The 15,921-nt window shown below is 39.7% G+C and overlaps 1 protein-coding gene across 3 annotated transcripts in view; it reads right to left on the bottom strand.

Moving 5' to 3' along the window:
• Positions 1-15,921, bottom strand: part of RABGAP1 (RAB GTPase activating protein 1) — a 59,544-nt gene that overhangs the window by 30,864 nt on the left and 12,759 nt on the right. For all 3 annotated transcript variants that reach the window (XM_048966077.1, XM_048966079.1, XM_048966076.1), the window contains 9 exons: positions 15,745-15,919; positions 15,273-15,430; positions 14,203-14,313; positions 13,085-13,151; positions 12,665-12,767; positions 11,713-11,882; positions 9,606-9,780; positions 7,729-7,822; positions 4,754-4,904 (listed from right to left, as the gene is read on the bottom strand). In XM_048966077.1, coding sequence (XP_048822034.1) covers positions 4,754-4,904; positions 7,729-7,822; positions 9,606-9,780; positions 11,713-11,882; positions 12,665-12,767; positions 13,085-13,151; positions 14,203-14,313; positions 15,273-15,430; positions 15,745-15,919 — 1,204 coding nt within the window. The remainder of the gene's footprint in view (positions 1-4,753; positions 4,905-7,728; positions 7,823-9,605; positions 9,781-11,712; positions 11,883-12,664; positions 12,768-13,084; positions 13,152-14,202; positions 14,314-15,272; positions 15,431-15,744; positions 15,920-15,921) is intronic.

Genomic DNA, 15,921 nt, shown 5'->3' with positions numbered 1-15,921 from the left:
CCATTTTGCAGTGTGTTTTTACTGGTCAAAAGCCTTGGCTGGACAACACCATGACTCGGCAGATTTTTACTCTGTCTCCTACAGCATCCCGAAACCAAAAATGTTACTTTTCCACCCCTTTCCCCCAAAAGATCACTTTGCCATTGTCCTTCATTTCTGTTATAATTTATGGCATTTCTACCCATGGAAAATTAAGTACTAGAACTGTAGCTAGGAAACATAAACTTTGAATTAAATTTAGGCAAGTGTATTGTGGTTATACAAAAAACAAGCTATGATTGAATTACTGCCGGAGAAATGATCTCCTATCTTTCCAAAGCAGAGAATGATTTACATACCAATTGATTCACATAGTATTTCTGGCTCCTTAGGCATGAATAGGCACATTATAAACATCCTTAGGAAAACAGCACACATTGAACTTTAAATATATCTCAGATATATAAAAATAAGGTAGTATTGGAAATCCTGAGACTGCCCAGAACAACGTCTGGTTGCTCAAATTTCAAAACAAAAGATGTTCCTCTAAATCAAAACGTCCTCCATGTTTTATTTTTATTAGTAGCCCAGGCTTAACTCCTACATTGCCAACAGGCATTTCTTAGTAAGAGAATGTTTTCCTTTAGCTGACAGCCTGTTGTTCCCTCAGCACAGGGTAACAGCTCTGCTCCGTGTCCAGGCCAACCTACAGCTGCTCACTGCATGCACCCAAGCCACGACCATGAGCTCACACTGACTCTCAATGCTGACCTGCAGCACTGGGAAGGCTGGAACTGGAACTAAAAAGGTGACCAAGCAGGATATAACCCTACCAGAGCAGCTCTGGGGTCCAGTGCACAAGCAGCCAACCAAGAGATGTGAAAATGGGTATTTTTGGTAGCTGAGAGCCAGGATTCTGGGTGCCAACCATTGAAAATACTTCTAACATCCAGGCGTTTCTCCCAGTGATGCAGTACAACCTCAGCTGAGACTATTAAAAGGTATTCAAGAACTCAAAATTACAATGAGAACTCTTGGGAGACCAACTGCTTATAAAAGATAATTAAACTTTTATCACCACATGATCAAAACTCATCCAACAAGGGATCTGCAAGTTCAGGTGCACCAACAGCAAACCTATGCCATACTTCTTCCATACTGTGCTTCACAGATGTAAGTTAACTTTTATTTCAATTAATTATACACAATCGTGGCCTTCTGTACTCCTAGAAAATTACACGGATTCCTCTTAAACACGTGGAATCCTGATTGCAACTCACAGAAAATAAATGTTAGCCACCCACAGCTGGAACACTGCTGTACTGCATGCTTCTGGTGAAGCAACCCATTCACTCAAATAATGGCACTGACATTTTAATTTCTTCATTAAATATTAGTGTAATTTGCACCAAGACTGAGGGTGTATTTGGTAGAACTTGTGTACTGCAATCCTCTGCTCATGGAGACAAAAGAAGGGGAAAATGAGAAAGTGCCCTGCTGCAGGAAAACTGGAAGGAGCCCAACTCGAACCACGATCAACTCCTGTCAGAAATGTTACCCAGGGTGACAGCTCTGCCTCTGCACTGTATTTATTTATTTACTTTAAGTTGTACCACAAGATGTCCCTCTCATGTTGAATTCTTCTTAATACAGTGTATTTACCTGGTACAACAGCTCATGTTTGGGTTGGTTTTTTCATTTGTTTAATCCTTTCACCTTATGTCCTCCCACACACACCTACACCCAAAACTTCTTATTGTTCCCTCAATATTCCAAATATCAGGTTCTTAAAATTGTGGTATTATGAAGCATTTATCTGCAAGAAAACCACAAGACCTCCACTGATCTGAAAGATTCAGGAGACGTATTAATCCTCTAAAAACCTGGTCTGAGAAGTAGGCATTGTCTATTTTGCTGTGATGATGATTTATTTTTAACCTCTGTGACCAGCTTTATAGGTCTTGCATTCAGCCATGTCTCCTTCCATCTCGGACTGTTAAAAACATTCAGTATCTCTCCTTGAGGTTCTCACTGACACCCGCAGCGAGTCCCCTTCTCTCTGCTCCTCCCATTCAGGAGCCAAAGCCCAAAGATCAACAGCCATAACCATGACTGCCAAAGTCCTACCAGGAACAGATGCCTCTCAAAGGATTGTCAAGATCGTCTCACCTAGAGTTTTCTTCCAGCCCCCAGTGGGGACGTGACCTCAATTCATTGAGCTGGCTTTCAGCCACACTCTCCATCATGAGCGTGGCAATCTGGAGTTTGCTAAAAGCTTCATTATTGCACACAGATGGTGTACAAATTCTCAAAAGTAATTTGTGGAAGCACCACAGTGGTGCAACTCAGACACTGCTGTAACAATAAAAGCACTGAGGCCAAACCCAGCCAGTGCTTACCAAAACAATACGGAGCAGATAATGAATGAAAGAAGATAAAGAATGTCACAAAGGCTCCACACAGCACACCTTAAGCTGTGGATTCAGTGTTGTTTTTCACCTTCTTGCACAAATCAGATTTACTGGGAGAACTAGATAGATACAGCCTTCGCTGGGGAAACCCATTGGAAGACATTTCTCTTTCAACTGCTGGGTACCCACACTTCTACAGTAAACAAGAAATTATTCTCGCAGCAGTTAATTTGCAAAACAAAGCTAAAAACACAATTCTACAAGCACCAGAAGCCACAGTTCCACAGGAAAGCGGCAAACATCACAAGAAATGCTGGAGAGACCACATCCAACACCCTGCTCACAACAAAAAAATCACAGAAAGAGCCAGATGCTTTTGAAGCAGCTGTCAACACAGATCCTTATTAATTTGGGGCTGTGCTGCCACATGGGGTCATGAACAGTCTGGCAGAAATCAAATACAGCTACAGAAATAGAGGTCAACATTAAGAGAGAAGGGGCACCAGATTATGAGCACTCAGAGCGCCACACTGCATCTCCTGCTTGCACTGAAGAGCAAAGGTTTCACATCAACTCCTCAACGCTACACCACAGCAGCCCTCCTCAGCACACCATTTCCAGTGCATGGTAATACAAACAACTGCACTCTCCTTAGAGCGGAGTCTGCATTAGTCTGCATTTTCAGAGCAGTAAGAATAATTATTTGCATTAGAACTAAAAATTATCAAATAATGTATTAAAGACTTGAAAATAAAAAAAGTAAGGACAAGATGTAGTGCAGCTTCATCACACTGTTAGCAGATACTACACACAATGGGTCTGCACACATCATCTTTCCAAGTCCTGGCTCAGGTCCTCATAGCCAGTGATAACCTTCTGGATAACCTTTTTGGTAACCTTTTCTCACTCCATTGTCTGCAGGTTGACAAAGTCACTACTGCAGTGTGAATTCACCAAACAGATAATTCTGCTCTAAAAGTACAATCCTCTCTGCCCACCCTACACAAAGAATCACAGCCCATTTCCATGTAGTTTATATTTAAGTCACGAGGCAAATAGCCAGAACAGTGGTCTAATAAGGCACTCCCATCCTAAAGCAGAATTCATGTTCACTTGCTGGACTTGGTTACTGTTGGTAGTGCACTACCAACTTAACGTGAAGGCGGCAGGGCATGACAATGGTCATTGAGTGCTCATTGTCTTTAATTCCTTAATTAGTTTACACGCTGAACGACCGCTGCAGGTGCGGCCACCCCCTGTGCAGGGCACAGTGCTGGTCAGCCAACCCCTGCACTTGGACTCCAGAGGTGCTTCCAGCACATCACATCCAGGTTATCTCCTTCGTGTCTGCCCAGCGTAAATGAGCAGAAAGGTCTCACAGACTTAAACCCCAGATGTTACACAATTTTCTTGTTTCCAATCACAAAGATGGCTGCACGATGTGCCATCCACTGCGCCACTGCGACCACCTTTCCCATCCTGACACCAAAATATTGAAACAGAGGGAAAAATGACACAATCATCCAGTCACAAAGCAGTTGTGACAGCACTGCAAGGGTAGCTCCGACATGCTCCTTGCAAGAGCACTCAACCTCCATAATATCTATATGATTTATTCACCATAAACACAAGTTACAGTTCTACTATGCAGGTAGCAATATTAAGGAATTCAACACAGTCCTTCTAGAGACACCCATTTGATAAAATTAGTAAAATAGAACTTATCTGTAATGATAATGATTGAAACCAAATCAGCACATGGATTTTTCCGATAAGGAAGAAATATCCTCTTTGTCACCTTGGAACTTTCAGAAACACTCAATGATGGCTGTAACTGATTTGTTTTTTTTTTTATTTTCCCATGTTATTGAGGTCAGCATTCAAGATGAGAAGTTAAAAAACTGCTTCTAGTGTAAAATGCACAACGTGCTGTCTTTTCTATCTCAGAAAAAAAAAAGCTGCAATTCAACTAGCACTGGATTTTTAGCATAAACATTAATAGCACAACACAACAAAATTCAGCTTTCATCCAGGAAATCCAAACAAGCAAAGGAAATGAGCTCCCTGAATCTGTCACTTACGAATGCAATTAACACAATATTAATTTCTGACAAATTAACTCAGAACTCATCTGGGTGTAGCAAGGATTACGAAAACTCTCTAGAAATATGGCAATAACTAATATTGCATGGTAGTTTTTTGTTGTTGTTGGTTTTTTTTTGCTGACTGAATTCCCCTCACTGGTTGACACACCACATTCAGACAACACACCAGCCTTTAAGCAAGAGGTTACGTACTTGGGAGTTTCTCTATTTCCTTACATTAACACGCCAGAGGGAGGGAAATGGAACAAAGCATTCTACCTTTGTGATGAGGATTCGGTACTTCTCCACCAGGTGATCGTTGTTGTGACACCCTGCCAGCAGCTGCCAGACCTCTCCTCTCAGGGCCTCAGGGACACCACTTCTCACCAGTGCTGACAGTGTCTTTGGCCTCACGCTCAAATTGAGGTGCCTGGTGTAGGGGAAGGCTTTGTTACGATTATCCATGCAGAAGTAAACAAGCAGGTGAACAAGTGATGTGCAGCACCACCTGCCAGATGACAGGAACGTGAAGATGCTCCACAAGTTGTCAAGAATAAGTGAAATTCTTAACAAAGTGAGAACTTAAGGCAAAAACAGATTTGGAGAACTTTGCAAATTATTTCCTTGATTCCTAAGAAATTTAAATATAATAAAAGCATACATTTATAAAACACTCAACAGACCAAAAGCTCACAGCAAAAACTAGAACTGGGTGCCGCATTTGTAAAAGTCCAAACTCAAATCACACCAAAAAATGGAACCCTTTGCAGAAGCAAACAGCGCTCTCTGCTCCTTCCACCACACTGGACGGGTAACCATGGATCCCTGTTGGAGCAGAACTACCACAAAACCACGCAGGGTTTTCAAACGACACCCAGACATTTCAAGAGCTGCCACTGTTACACAAGCTATTCCCAACTAAACAGTTCCCTTTTTTTCAAGTGGGACTGGTTGACAGCTCATAAATTACAGCACTCAAGTTGTAAAAACTGAACTTAATTTATGCAGTCACAGAAAGTTAAGCTCAACAATCCATTTGTGGCTCATACATTAAATGCCCAAAATCCAGAGCCCTTAAATCAAAGGAATTATCATTTTTCTGCAGTTACAAAAAAAAAACACACCAAAAAACAACAGCAACAAATGTAAAATGATTAAGAGCACTGATAAATAAAGGCAAATGCTGAACTTAATTTACATTGATTGCATTCCTTTAACAAATTTGTATTTAATAATCTGCCTTAACAGTCTGGCATAAAGAAAATTTTACACAGTCTGGGAATCCTTATTGCCCTCCTCCAGTTCCAGCACAACGACCTGCAGCCATCTGGGCCATGCTGGACATTCAACTCAGTTTGCATCACACAGGGGCTACAGTCACTACATCCTCCTTCATTTTGTTTTCTTTAAACAAAGTAATTATGATAATGTTTATACAATTACACTTACATCTACATACATCCATTACTATAAACTTACATATCACGTTTACATGTTTATAGAAAATACTCACCATACACAATGCTAAAATCAAAGACTGGTCAGTAAAGGCCTATTAAATCAAGGCTTTAGACCTGAGTAAGTACAACAGTAATTCTAATGAATACAGCCATGAACTTTAAGGCTGTGGCCATACATTATCACATTTTTCAAAACTATCTTGAGATGAAAAAATTGTGACTCACCAGTTATAAAGCAGGAGCCAAACATTAATAAGAAATCACAAAATACCAGCACACATTTAATTGCTGTATAAATCTCATTACAGGATTCTAAAAACCTAGCATGAAGTTACCTGAACTCTGATTTTTATGATTTTCAATCCTCTTATGTTAAAAGCTCAAGGATCATTATTTCCAAATACTCATTGTTAGTTAAGAAGGAAAGCCCTTTAACACACATTAAAGCTGTTGTTGCCAGCATTAGCAAAGAAGCACTTCATATCCTCTTAGAGCTGCCAAAACATTTTCAATTGGAGTCAGGTAGCTTAATTATCTTTCAACCCTCAGAAGAATTACAAAAAACTCATGCTGAAACTTTCTTATAGCAACAAATGAACACAGCTCAGCTGTTAATGGAGCTTCTGTAAGACCAGGAGAGGGAAGAAAAAATGACCTTAGCGCAGCCACCCCCTTCTTATGGAGTGTCCATTTCTGTTGCACCCATTCCTATTAACCAAGTCCAACACAGTAGTGCAAAAACAAACCAGCTGCTGTCTAAATGAGCACCAAGCAAGCACAGAAGAAATAATACTAAGCTGTGATAACCTTAATTCAAAGACTGATGAGACCTGGCTAAGAGGTCACATCAGTGCTTCCCCTCTGCTAAAGTGCATTAGACTCCATCTAATCTGCTGTCCTACTCCTTAGATCCAGTGCCCTTGGTCAGACCCTTGGTTGCTGTACAGCTCTCATCCTGCTCTTCAATTATGTTAAGTAGCAGAAGGCAACAACTAAAGCAAGAGCTGAAACATGGCACATTTGAGCTCAATATGATGTTGTGCTTGTCGCCTCTCTTTGCAAAAAGGAAAAAAAACCACCCTGAATTCTTCAATAATTAACACCAGTTTCTTAAAATCACTCAGGCTACTTGGAGGTGGGTGACTGAAGGAACCTTCCGTAACGGAAAACAGGTGTTGCATTAGCAGCTTGACTGTCAAGAGACGCTCACTTTATAAATTGGCATTTTGTAGGGAAAAAAATACAGAACTCATGTACTTCCCTCTTGGCAGGCTCTAGAGCCATCTTCCTTCAGAGAAGGGAGGAAAAGCATCTTTGCTATCCAAGTACAAATCTCCCATGTTCTTAAGCTGCGGTTACTAAGATATGACAGCTGCAGGGAAAAATGGCTGTGAAATAAATCAGAATTACAAAGAGGAATGGAAGAGATCTATGCAAATAAAGACAAGAAAATGCACCTCTTCTTTTATTACTTAGCTTAGATTTTTCTGTAACAAAACTGCAGTGAAGTTTACATATATGTAACACTCATTTTCAGAGACAATCACCTAAGGAAGCAGCATAAAAGAATTTCTATGCTGTATTTAAATACACACTCAAAACTGAAAATACTTAAAAAATATTCCCTGAAGAAATCCAAAGCCAGAGAATACAGGGTGTTATAGGGATGAAAGAAGACTAAACCCAAACTAATTTCAGCTCGCTTCTGCAAATAAGAAAAAATCCAGACAGAAGGAGCAAACAGACTGAGAGCATTCAGAATGTTTATTTTCAGAATGCAATTTTGCCACTCACCATTTGGACAGCAACTCTCCCCACGTCTCCAGAATTTTTTCTGCACACTCCTTGGAAACATCTCCAGAACCACTCAAGAGAGGTTCATCATTGTCTGCCAACAGAATAGAGGGGATGCTATGAGATCAACAGACATTACCTTACCACAGCACATACAAACACTGCTTTACAACTGCATTAGCTCGTGGCAAGAGAAATTCCTCATTTGTGGATGCACTGTTTGTGTGCTTAACACAGAAGAGCCAGAAGCAGTCTCTTCTCAGAGCTGCACAGAGATGTGATAAGATGCAGAAGACAAGCTGCAACCTGTGAAATTCTGGCTACCAGTACAGAAAAAAAAAATCTCCATGAAAATGGCCTAGCTCTGACACAAAGAGCCAGAGAGGCTCTGTGCTGCATCACTGGATGATGTGAGAAACAACAGGACAAGGCTCTGGTCAACCTATCTAGCTGGATTTCCACTGAGGCAAGACTAGAGACCTTAGTAATCATATCCCAAACTTTTGGAAACTCATAAAAATTCTCAAAGAGCACAAGCTTCCCTGTCTAAAAAGCTAAAGCACTATACAAGCTGAAAAGACAAAAGAAGGCATGAGGTTCTACTGACCACTGCAGGCTTGTCACATCGTTAGCATCCATGAAAGTCCACAAAGTATTTTACTTTGTTTTGTGCTTCTCCTCTGGAGCTCAGTATTTTCTGATGCAATCTCTGACTTAAACTAAACTTTCTGAATCAGGCTTTCAGCTGAGGGAGAGCTGAGCAGGAAGGGCTTAGATGAGCACAATCACACAACTTTTGTTTAAACCAGTACTAAACTTCTGTACTGTCAGATATCTTTAAGTGCTCACAACAGGCATCACGTACAAAAATACACTTCATTGATACAGCAGTCAACATTGCCTTTGCATTATTGATGAAACAGCATAGATTACTGAAATTAAAAAATACTATCTTAACTGATACTCGAAACTGTCAGCAATACAAGAGTTTACATCTACTGTAAACAACAACAAAACCTCACACACACACACATATGTATGTATATATATGTATATGCACATATGTGTGTATGTTCCTAGACAGCAAAGGCTGGGAGAATTTTTTACGAACAACATTTTGCAAAAGAATTCAATTTGAAAGTAATCTGTTTTTTGTTGGCCTTTTAAATAAAGGTACAGTAAGGCACGGAAGTGAAACAATCCACTCAAGGTCACATTAAATGTCAGCAGAAGAAGCAGAAACTCAAGCCATCTATATTCAGCTCAAAGCTGTAAGGCCAGATGCTCAGAGCCCATATTTTAGCTCAAGAGATTTTTTTTTTAAAAAAAAAAAGAGAGAGAGATTGAAAATGCATTAAGGTTCAGACAAGTCCTGGTATAGTTTTATGTATTGCAGATGTCTATACTTTCCTCTTCACTAAAACACACTGCTTGCTTACATTTTCAAATACCAGCTTCTCATTTGCACTCTCAAGTCTTTTCACAGCTGCTCAGGGAGGGGCAGAAGCTGCATGATAATCCCAAATTTTTAGCAGCCTCTTTTCACATTGTTCCAAATATACCACACTGAAGATTTTGTGAGGCCTGGGCAGAGCACAGCACAGACAAACCACAGAAGTGTCAGACAAGGGAGAGGCTGATCCAGGAATGCAGGGGTACTGGTTACTGAATACTCACAGCATTAAAGCAAGATTTAGAACCAAAGAAACAATAAAACAAAAACCGAAAGACCATGAGCAGTAGGCCAAATTCTGACTGGAATTAATTCAACGTGTTTCATAACTAAGATTTATCAACTATGGGGTTTTTTGGTTTCTTTTGGGGGTTTTTTGGTTTTCATTTGCTGAAGAATTTAAAGCACACAATCTGTGTCTTACCTTCTTCTTCATCATCCTCTGGAGGGGAAGGAATCATCGAGCCCTGCGACCCCGACTGGGGCAGGCGAAGAGAGGGGCTCGCTGTGGTTTTTCTTCTCTCCCTCTCCGATTCACTTTCTAGACACACAACTTCATATAATGTGTCTGAGTTATTCTTTCTGTCCTTTTGCTTTATCTACGGGGAAAAAAAATACCACAAAAAGCTCTAAGATCTCCAGGTTACTTCGTACAGGTTGCACTTCTTTTCGGAACACAACTGCAGAGAAAGAAACATTTTTACTGCGTTCTGCACCAAATGACCTCCAGCCCCTGCAGAACACTGCACGCATCACACAGGCCTGCAAACGCTTCCACCCTAATGTCACGTCTCAGACCTTTCAAAAGAATTCTAATTTCTCCAATCTTCTGGAGGGAGGAGAAATTCTAATTTAACTTTCCCACCATGTCAACTGCCTTCAGCAACGTTTCCAAGTCAGCTCCCTGCGCATGCGCTGCCGAGAGAACACATGCACACAAGTTGTTGGGTTCCAAAGCTTATTATGTGGTTCTGTTCCTTCCTTAATTTTCAATAATTTCACATCTTCCTTTGCTTTAAAAAGAAGTTTTTCCCTTGTGAAATGTTTCCCAAATGTTAATGCAGTCCAAGAATTTTGATATTTTTTTTTTTGTCATAAAGCAATAAAAATAGGGAACAGAAAAGGAAGGATGAAGAAAAGAGAGAAATAAAATTTAAAATCATACTCTACAGTAAGCTCCCAATGCTCAGTTTTATTCTTTGGAGTATTTAAAATGAGGAGAAATGAATCAAAACTAAAAATTACTAAATCACTAAATGTAATCTGAGAAAATGCCTCTGCTTTCACCATTTCCGAATAAAGAAACACTGCCAAAGTAAGATAAGCCAACTCTACACAGCTGTATTTTTAATAGGCTAATCACAGCTCCATAGAAACAGGTTTCCCTTCCAGGCTTATCAGGCAGTACATTCTATATTTGCTGCTTCCACTATGAATTCTGATAATCTTCCATTAGTAAACACTGGAAGTTGGACAGTCTGACAGTGCTTTGGAAAGAAAAGAATTAGATGAGATAAGTCACAATGCCTGTGAATTGAGTAAGACAAAAGATACAGAATTAGCTCGGTAAGATAAACTTCCTTTAAAGCACCAAGACAAGAAGGTGCCTCTTAGAGGTAGTAAAATATTTATAGCTCAGCAGCCTTAACTGCTCCACATCTCCATATTCCACCTCAAAGATATCCTAAGCAAACAGACTTAACGAATTTTTGAAGGAAATTTAGGACAGTTCCTGAAATGTTTGTTCATATTTTAAGTAGAAGATAGGAGAGACACAGAAAAGAATCATTAGCAAACCTCATCTTTGTTACTACCAAGAAATATTGCCACAATACGTTAGTGTTTGAAGACAAGTGAATGAGGAATAAAAGCCACCACAGAAAAGCATCCTACCTCATTCAGATCTTCTTTTAAAAATAATACATAACCTTGCTTTTTTAAACTGTAACCAGAATTATGAAACCTTGAAAGATCACATACATCCACAATGATGTTTGCTTCTGTATCTTTCCATTCCTTTAACCAGGACTTTCAATTCAAGCAGTAATTTCTAAAGCAGGCAGCTCCTTCACGTTCATCATTTCTATAGTAACCCAGACCTTCAACTTCCCAGCCTTATTTTCAGACTAAATTATTGCCTCCTATTGTCACTGTAAGTATTCAGGACAGACATAATTCTTTCCATTTAAGCAGATATGGTAAAAAAGTAAGTTGGAGGAAGCAGTAAAGTTTTTAACAAGTTCTAGGGATTTATTTGTGATTGCCTGTATTTTTTTCCTCCTACAGAAACCAGGGGCATGTGTGAAATCCCATTTTAACCTATGGGAAACAACTGTAGTGAAGTTCTGAATGGCTGACAGAGAAAAGCAACTACAATTTTCTTTACCCTCAGCATACGTGCATTTATTCTGCATTACATCACAAGCCTACCTCTGGGTACGGTCAAACATGTCATGATTACCTTTGAAAAACAACCCTGCCAAATCAAAATTAACTGCAGGTGAAAGAAAAGCAAAAGAAAGAAGTGTTACCTGTTTTAATTTCAGGAAAAAATTTTCAGTAGAGCTACGTTTGCTGAAGGGCCAGAACAATCTCTCATTAGGTGAACACACTCTGACTTTAGTCTCCAGAATGAATCGAACGGGTTCCTGAACCTCAGTTATCACCAAGTCCACAGCAGTAGTCATGAACAGTACTTTATCTAGAGAGAAACCCCAAGCAACAATAAGAGAAATACCCCACAGTGCAGGTCTATCACCTAGCTAAGTAATATTTTATGCATTTTTAGAAGTTACCTACAAAAAAACCTCAAGTCTTACCTCACTAACCAGCAGTTAAGACCCCCTCAGCTGTGTGAATTCAGAGCATTGACTACATACTACGATTCTCCAAAAGGAGTCAAATGTAGCAGCAGACTGTACCCAGCACCTGACCTTTAGGACTTTGCTCAGTCAATTCCCATGGAGTTTCCCAACCTTTGAAGCTAACTGTGACAATACATTGCAGGGATGATCAGTTAGCTGACATCTTAACAGAAGTAAAGACAGATCTGTTTCAGAACTCCACAGAGCAATGCAGCATCAGTTACTTCCAGATTACAGTTGGACTATTTCATTGCTGTTATCATAGGTACAAAATCCTTTTCCTTTTTGTATTAAAAACTTGGAAGCAGAAAAATCTGAACTGATCACCAAAACTAAGTGAAGAGGCAGCCTGCAGCAGTCCATTCAGTGCAATTCCCAATGGGATTCTTAAACTCTAACAGAGCACAATGAGGCTGCACCTTGTCCCCACAGCTGTACAGCTCCTAGAAGGTATTATTCCTAAGTGTAGGACTTCTATACTTGTTTTGTTTCTGAGATTATATCCCATATTATGAAGAAAGTCTGTGCAAGATGCACCTTAAAGAAAGGAGAACTTATCCAATGCTCCCCGTATAAATTATCTACCTTGACCAAGGATAAAATCTGTCCAGGTTCATACCTTTTGGTGTTTCTTCATTTACAAACTGGAAGTGTGGAGATTTTTGATTCCAGCTACCAGTGATCACGTATGATTTCCCATCAGAACTTTTACCCATCGACTCCTGGAAACAAGGAAGCTTATGAATCTTTATTTAAATTAAAGCAACTTCTATACTACAAGAGCTTCAGCTACATAAAACAGCTCCAGCAAAGGTGAGAAAAGGGCACGTGAAGTTCATTTTGCATGATCCTATAACAGAGATCACCTCTGAAAATAAAAACAGAATTAACAACTCAACCCAATTTTCCAGGGCAACACTCAACAGTATGGTGCACAGCAACAACCCACAGCAAGCAAGCCTAAGCATCTAAATCTTTTCTGTCTACCCTGAGATCATAAGCAATTAGTTACTAGATTATTTTAATAAAAGACCCTTACCAAATCTAGAAGGTGCATGTCACCACTCCGAACATCTTTCCCACGGCTCAGGAGGAGGCCAAAGCATCTGAAAAGTCAGGCAAAAGAAATCAATCTGCAAAAATTACTACTTATAAACAAGTCATAAGCATTCATTGTGTACATATTCCATCACACACCACAAGCAGCCCATGAATGCAGTAAGAAATGTCAGCAATTCATGACATTTGAGCCCAGTATCAAGCACGTCAACCAAAACAATGTCAAGCCAATGTTAAAAATGTCAAGCAAAATTTCACAAGAATATTTACATTACCATTTTATCCTGCCTACAGTGGTCTGTACAGTTCAATTATTTTTGTTTTCAAAGACAACTGCGTGTCAAACAATCTCCTAACAAGGGCTCCCTATTCTGCAGGTAGGACAACAGTGCCTCTTTTCTTCTCTTTTCGTTTTTTCTTGGTTGGTTGGTGGGTATGAGACATGTTTGCATAGAATTTCACCTTTGATACTGATAAGAATCAGGAAATTCCACATGAAGTGCAAGGAACTGTCTTCTATGGTTTTACTTTGCATAAATACCACTCACTGAGTTATATTGCACTTCATCTTCTGGTTGACCACACTTCCTGAAGTTCCTGCTTTTTGTCAGACTGCAAAGTTTGGCAGAAGCTGCATCTTTTCTCTGCATTACAAAAAACACTAAACTCTGTCAGTCATCAAAAACTGCCTCTTCATTTCCACAAAGTGAAAGATTTGAAATCTGAACTCTCCTCTTCCCTACAAAGGTGCTTCATATTCTAGAATTCCAGACCACAGCAGATTCAAAGCATATGTACAAGACATATTCTCAGATGCAACCAAGAAGAAAGGAATGTTTTTGAACAGGTTAGAGGAGGTATGACCACTGGCTAAACAAGCAGATCTGTGCAAGAATTCACTCTGCCTGCATTGTGTCCCCATTACACACATGCTGAACAAACCAACCACATCTTCTGCACAGCTTCACTCAACTCACAGGCATGGAATTAAGTTACATAAACAGAGTATTCATAAAACGTTATTAAACTGCTGCCTCGGAAGAAAGAGCACAAGACATCAAATAAAGATATATATACTTTTTTAATTTATATGATTACCTCTCAATGGCAAGCTCCTTATTAGTTGTCTGTTGGACATAAATCACTATCTTCTTATCGATTCCTTGGCGGAGTTTAAAGCACTGCCTGTCCTTGTCTTTGGGAACTGCACTGTTATTTACCAGAAAGGGAAAAAAATGCTCAGAACATCATTTATCTGTATTCTTTACATGTATCAAAAGCATCATCACATTCTCGTGGGATTTCCAGCAGCATTTTAAGAAAGTTTCTAAATACCGATTCCTCATATTACTTAACAGACAGCAATTGCATGTTACTACTTACACAAAGCAGTGTATCACTTTCTTCTTTCACAAGGGAGGCAAACTGTTTCTTTTAGAAATCTTTCTAACAGTTATTTTTATTTCTACTACAGGTATACTAAGTACAGGTCTGAACTTCAGAGATCATACAAGAATTAGTGTCAAACCTCTAAAGCCAGCTATTTGAATTAAAACCTGCACAGTACACCCAAAGTAGGTAGGATTCTACTTTGCTGGGATGGCTCTACACTACCTGCACTATGGTGGCTACACCAACATTGGTACCATGCCAGCAGGACTGAGCATCACCTAGTGCACCACCATGTGCTGTAGTTACACATCCTGGCAGTTGCTGCTGCTGCATCTGAGCCCAAGAACCATCAGTATCTTTCATGCTCGGGCTCTGAGCTAATCATTTTTCAGCTGCTAGCACTTGAGCAGTCCTTTGGACCGTCTACAACGCAAGGTGCTGAATAAATATTGGATTATTAGATGTGATTTATTTATTTATTTAATAAATAAAGCTTGAGCTAGATGCAAACCCAAGAAAAGAAATGCTGCTAAAGCTGTGGCTGGGAGCCAAGTCAGAATATTTGGCTCAACAAGTCAGAACATTTGGCAGACATGCTGTGCTGAAATAAAGGCACTTCAGCAATTACAGGAGACTATAAATGGCTGCATTAAACATCTCAGGGCACTGATATAGGCTGAGCACAACACAGAAAACTTCTAGCACACCCGTTCCCTCACTTCCCTCTCACTTTAAGAGAAACAGACGCTGTATGCACAAGAATGAAGGACCTATACCTGAAATAACCTTTTCCATCATCTTCTTTGATTTCCAGTGACACAGAGAAGGTGAAAATATCACTGTCTGGAGTCTGTGGAGTGGCAATGGCTGAGAGTGGAGTTTGTTTGGCAGAACGACGAAAGGCAGTGGCAAAGCTGTACAGTATTCGGCTCACCTGCATTCACACAGCGACAAAGAAAGTTCAGAAACATTGAAGTGAACAGAATTTAGCAGCTGAAAACCGATCTGAATTTCCACTTATTAACACAATAAGAAATGACTGTATAAAAGTGCTTGTAGCTGCTGTAGGTCTAATTAACTTTTCCTACATTTCTTAGAAGGACAGAACATTAAACATGTTCTCATTTCACATCTGAGGTACAAAAGGTAATGAATTGTATTACTTCTAAAGTACCTGATATAATTCTGCTCTATCTTGGAAATAACTTCTACGTTTACAGAATTACTTGACAAAAAGATTCAACTTACAGCCTCTTGGATCTCGCATCGGAAGACATGAATCCTGAAGAGTTCTGCATTGTAGTGGCTTTCAGTAAAAGCAAAGCAATCACATTCTGGGGTCCCATCATGCCCTCGTACACAGAAAAGGATTTTATAGATTGGGTAATTTGCTATTTCTGTGTTCGTCTGAGGATCTAAAAGTCT

This window comes from Lagopus muta, chromosome 19 (genome assembly GCF_023343835.1).
Source record: "Lagopus muta isolate bLagMut1 chromosome 19, bLagMut1 primary, whole genome shotgun sequence".
Classification (NCBI taxonomy): domain Eukaryota; kingdom Metazoa; phylum Chordata; class Aves; order Galliformes; family Phasianidae; genus Lagopus; species Lagopus muta.
This window is presented reverse-complemented; position numbering and strand designations above follow the sequence as displayed.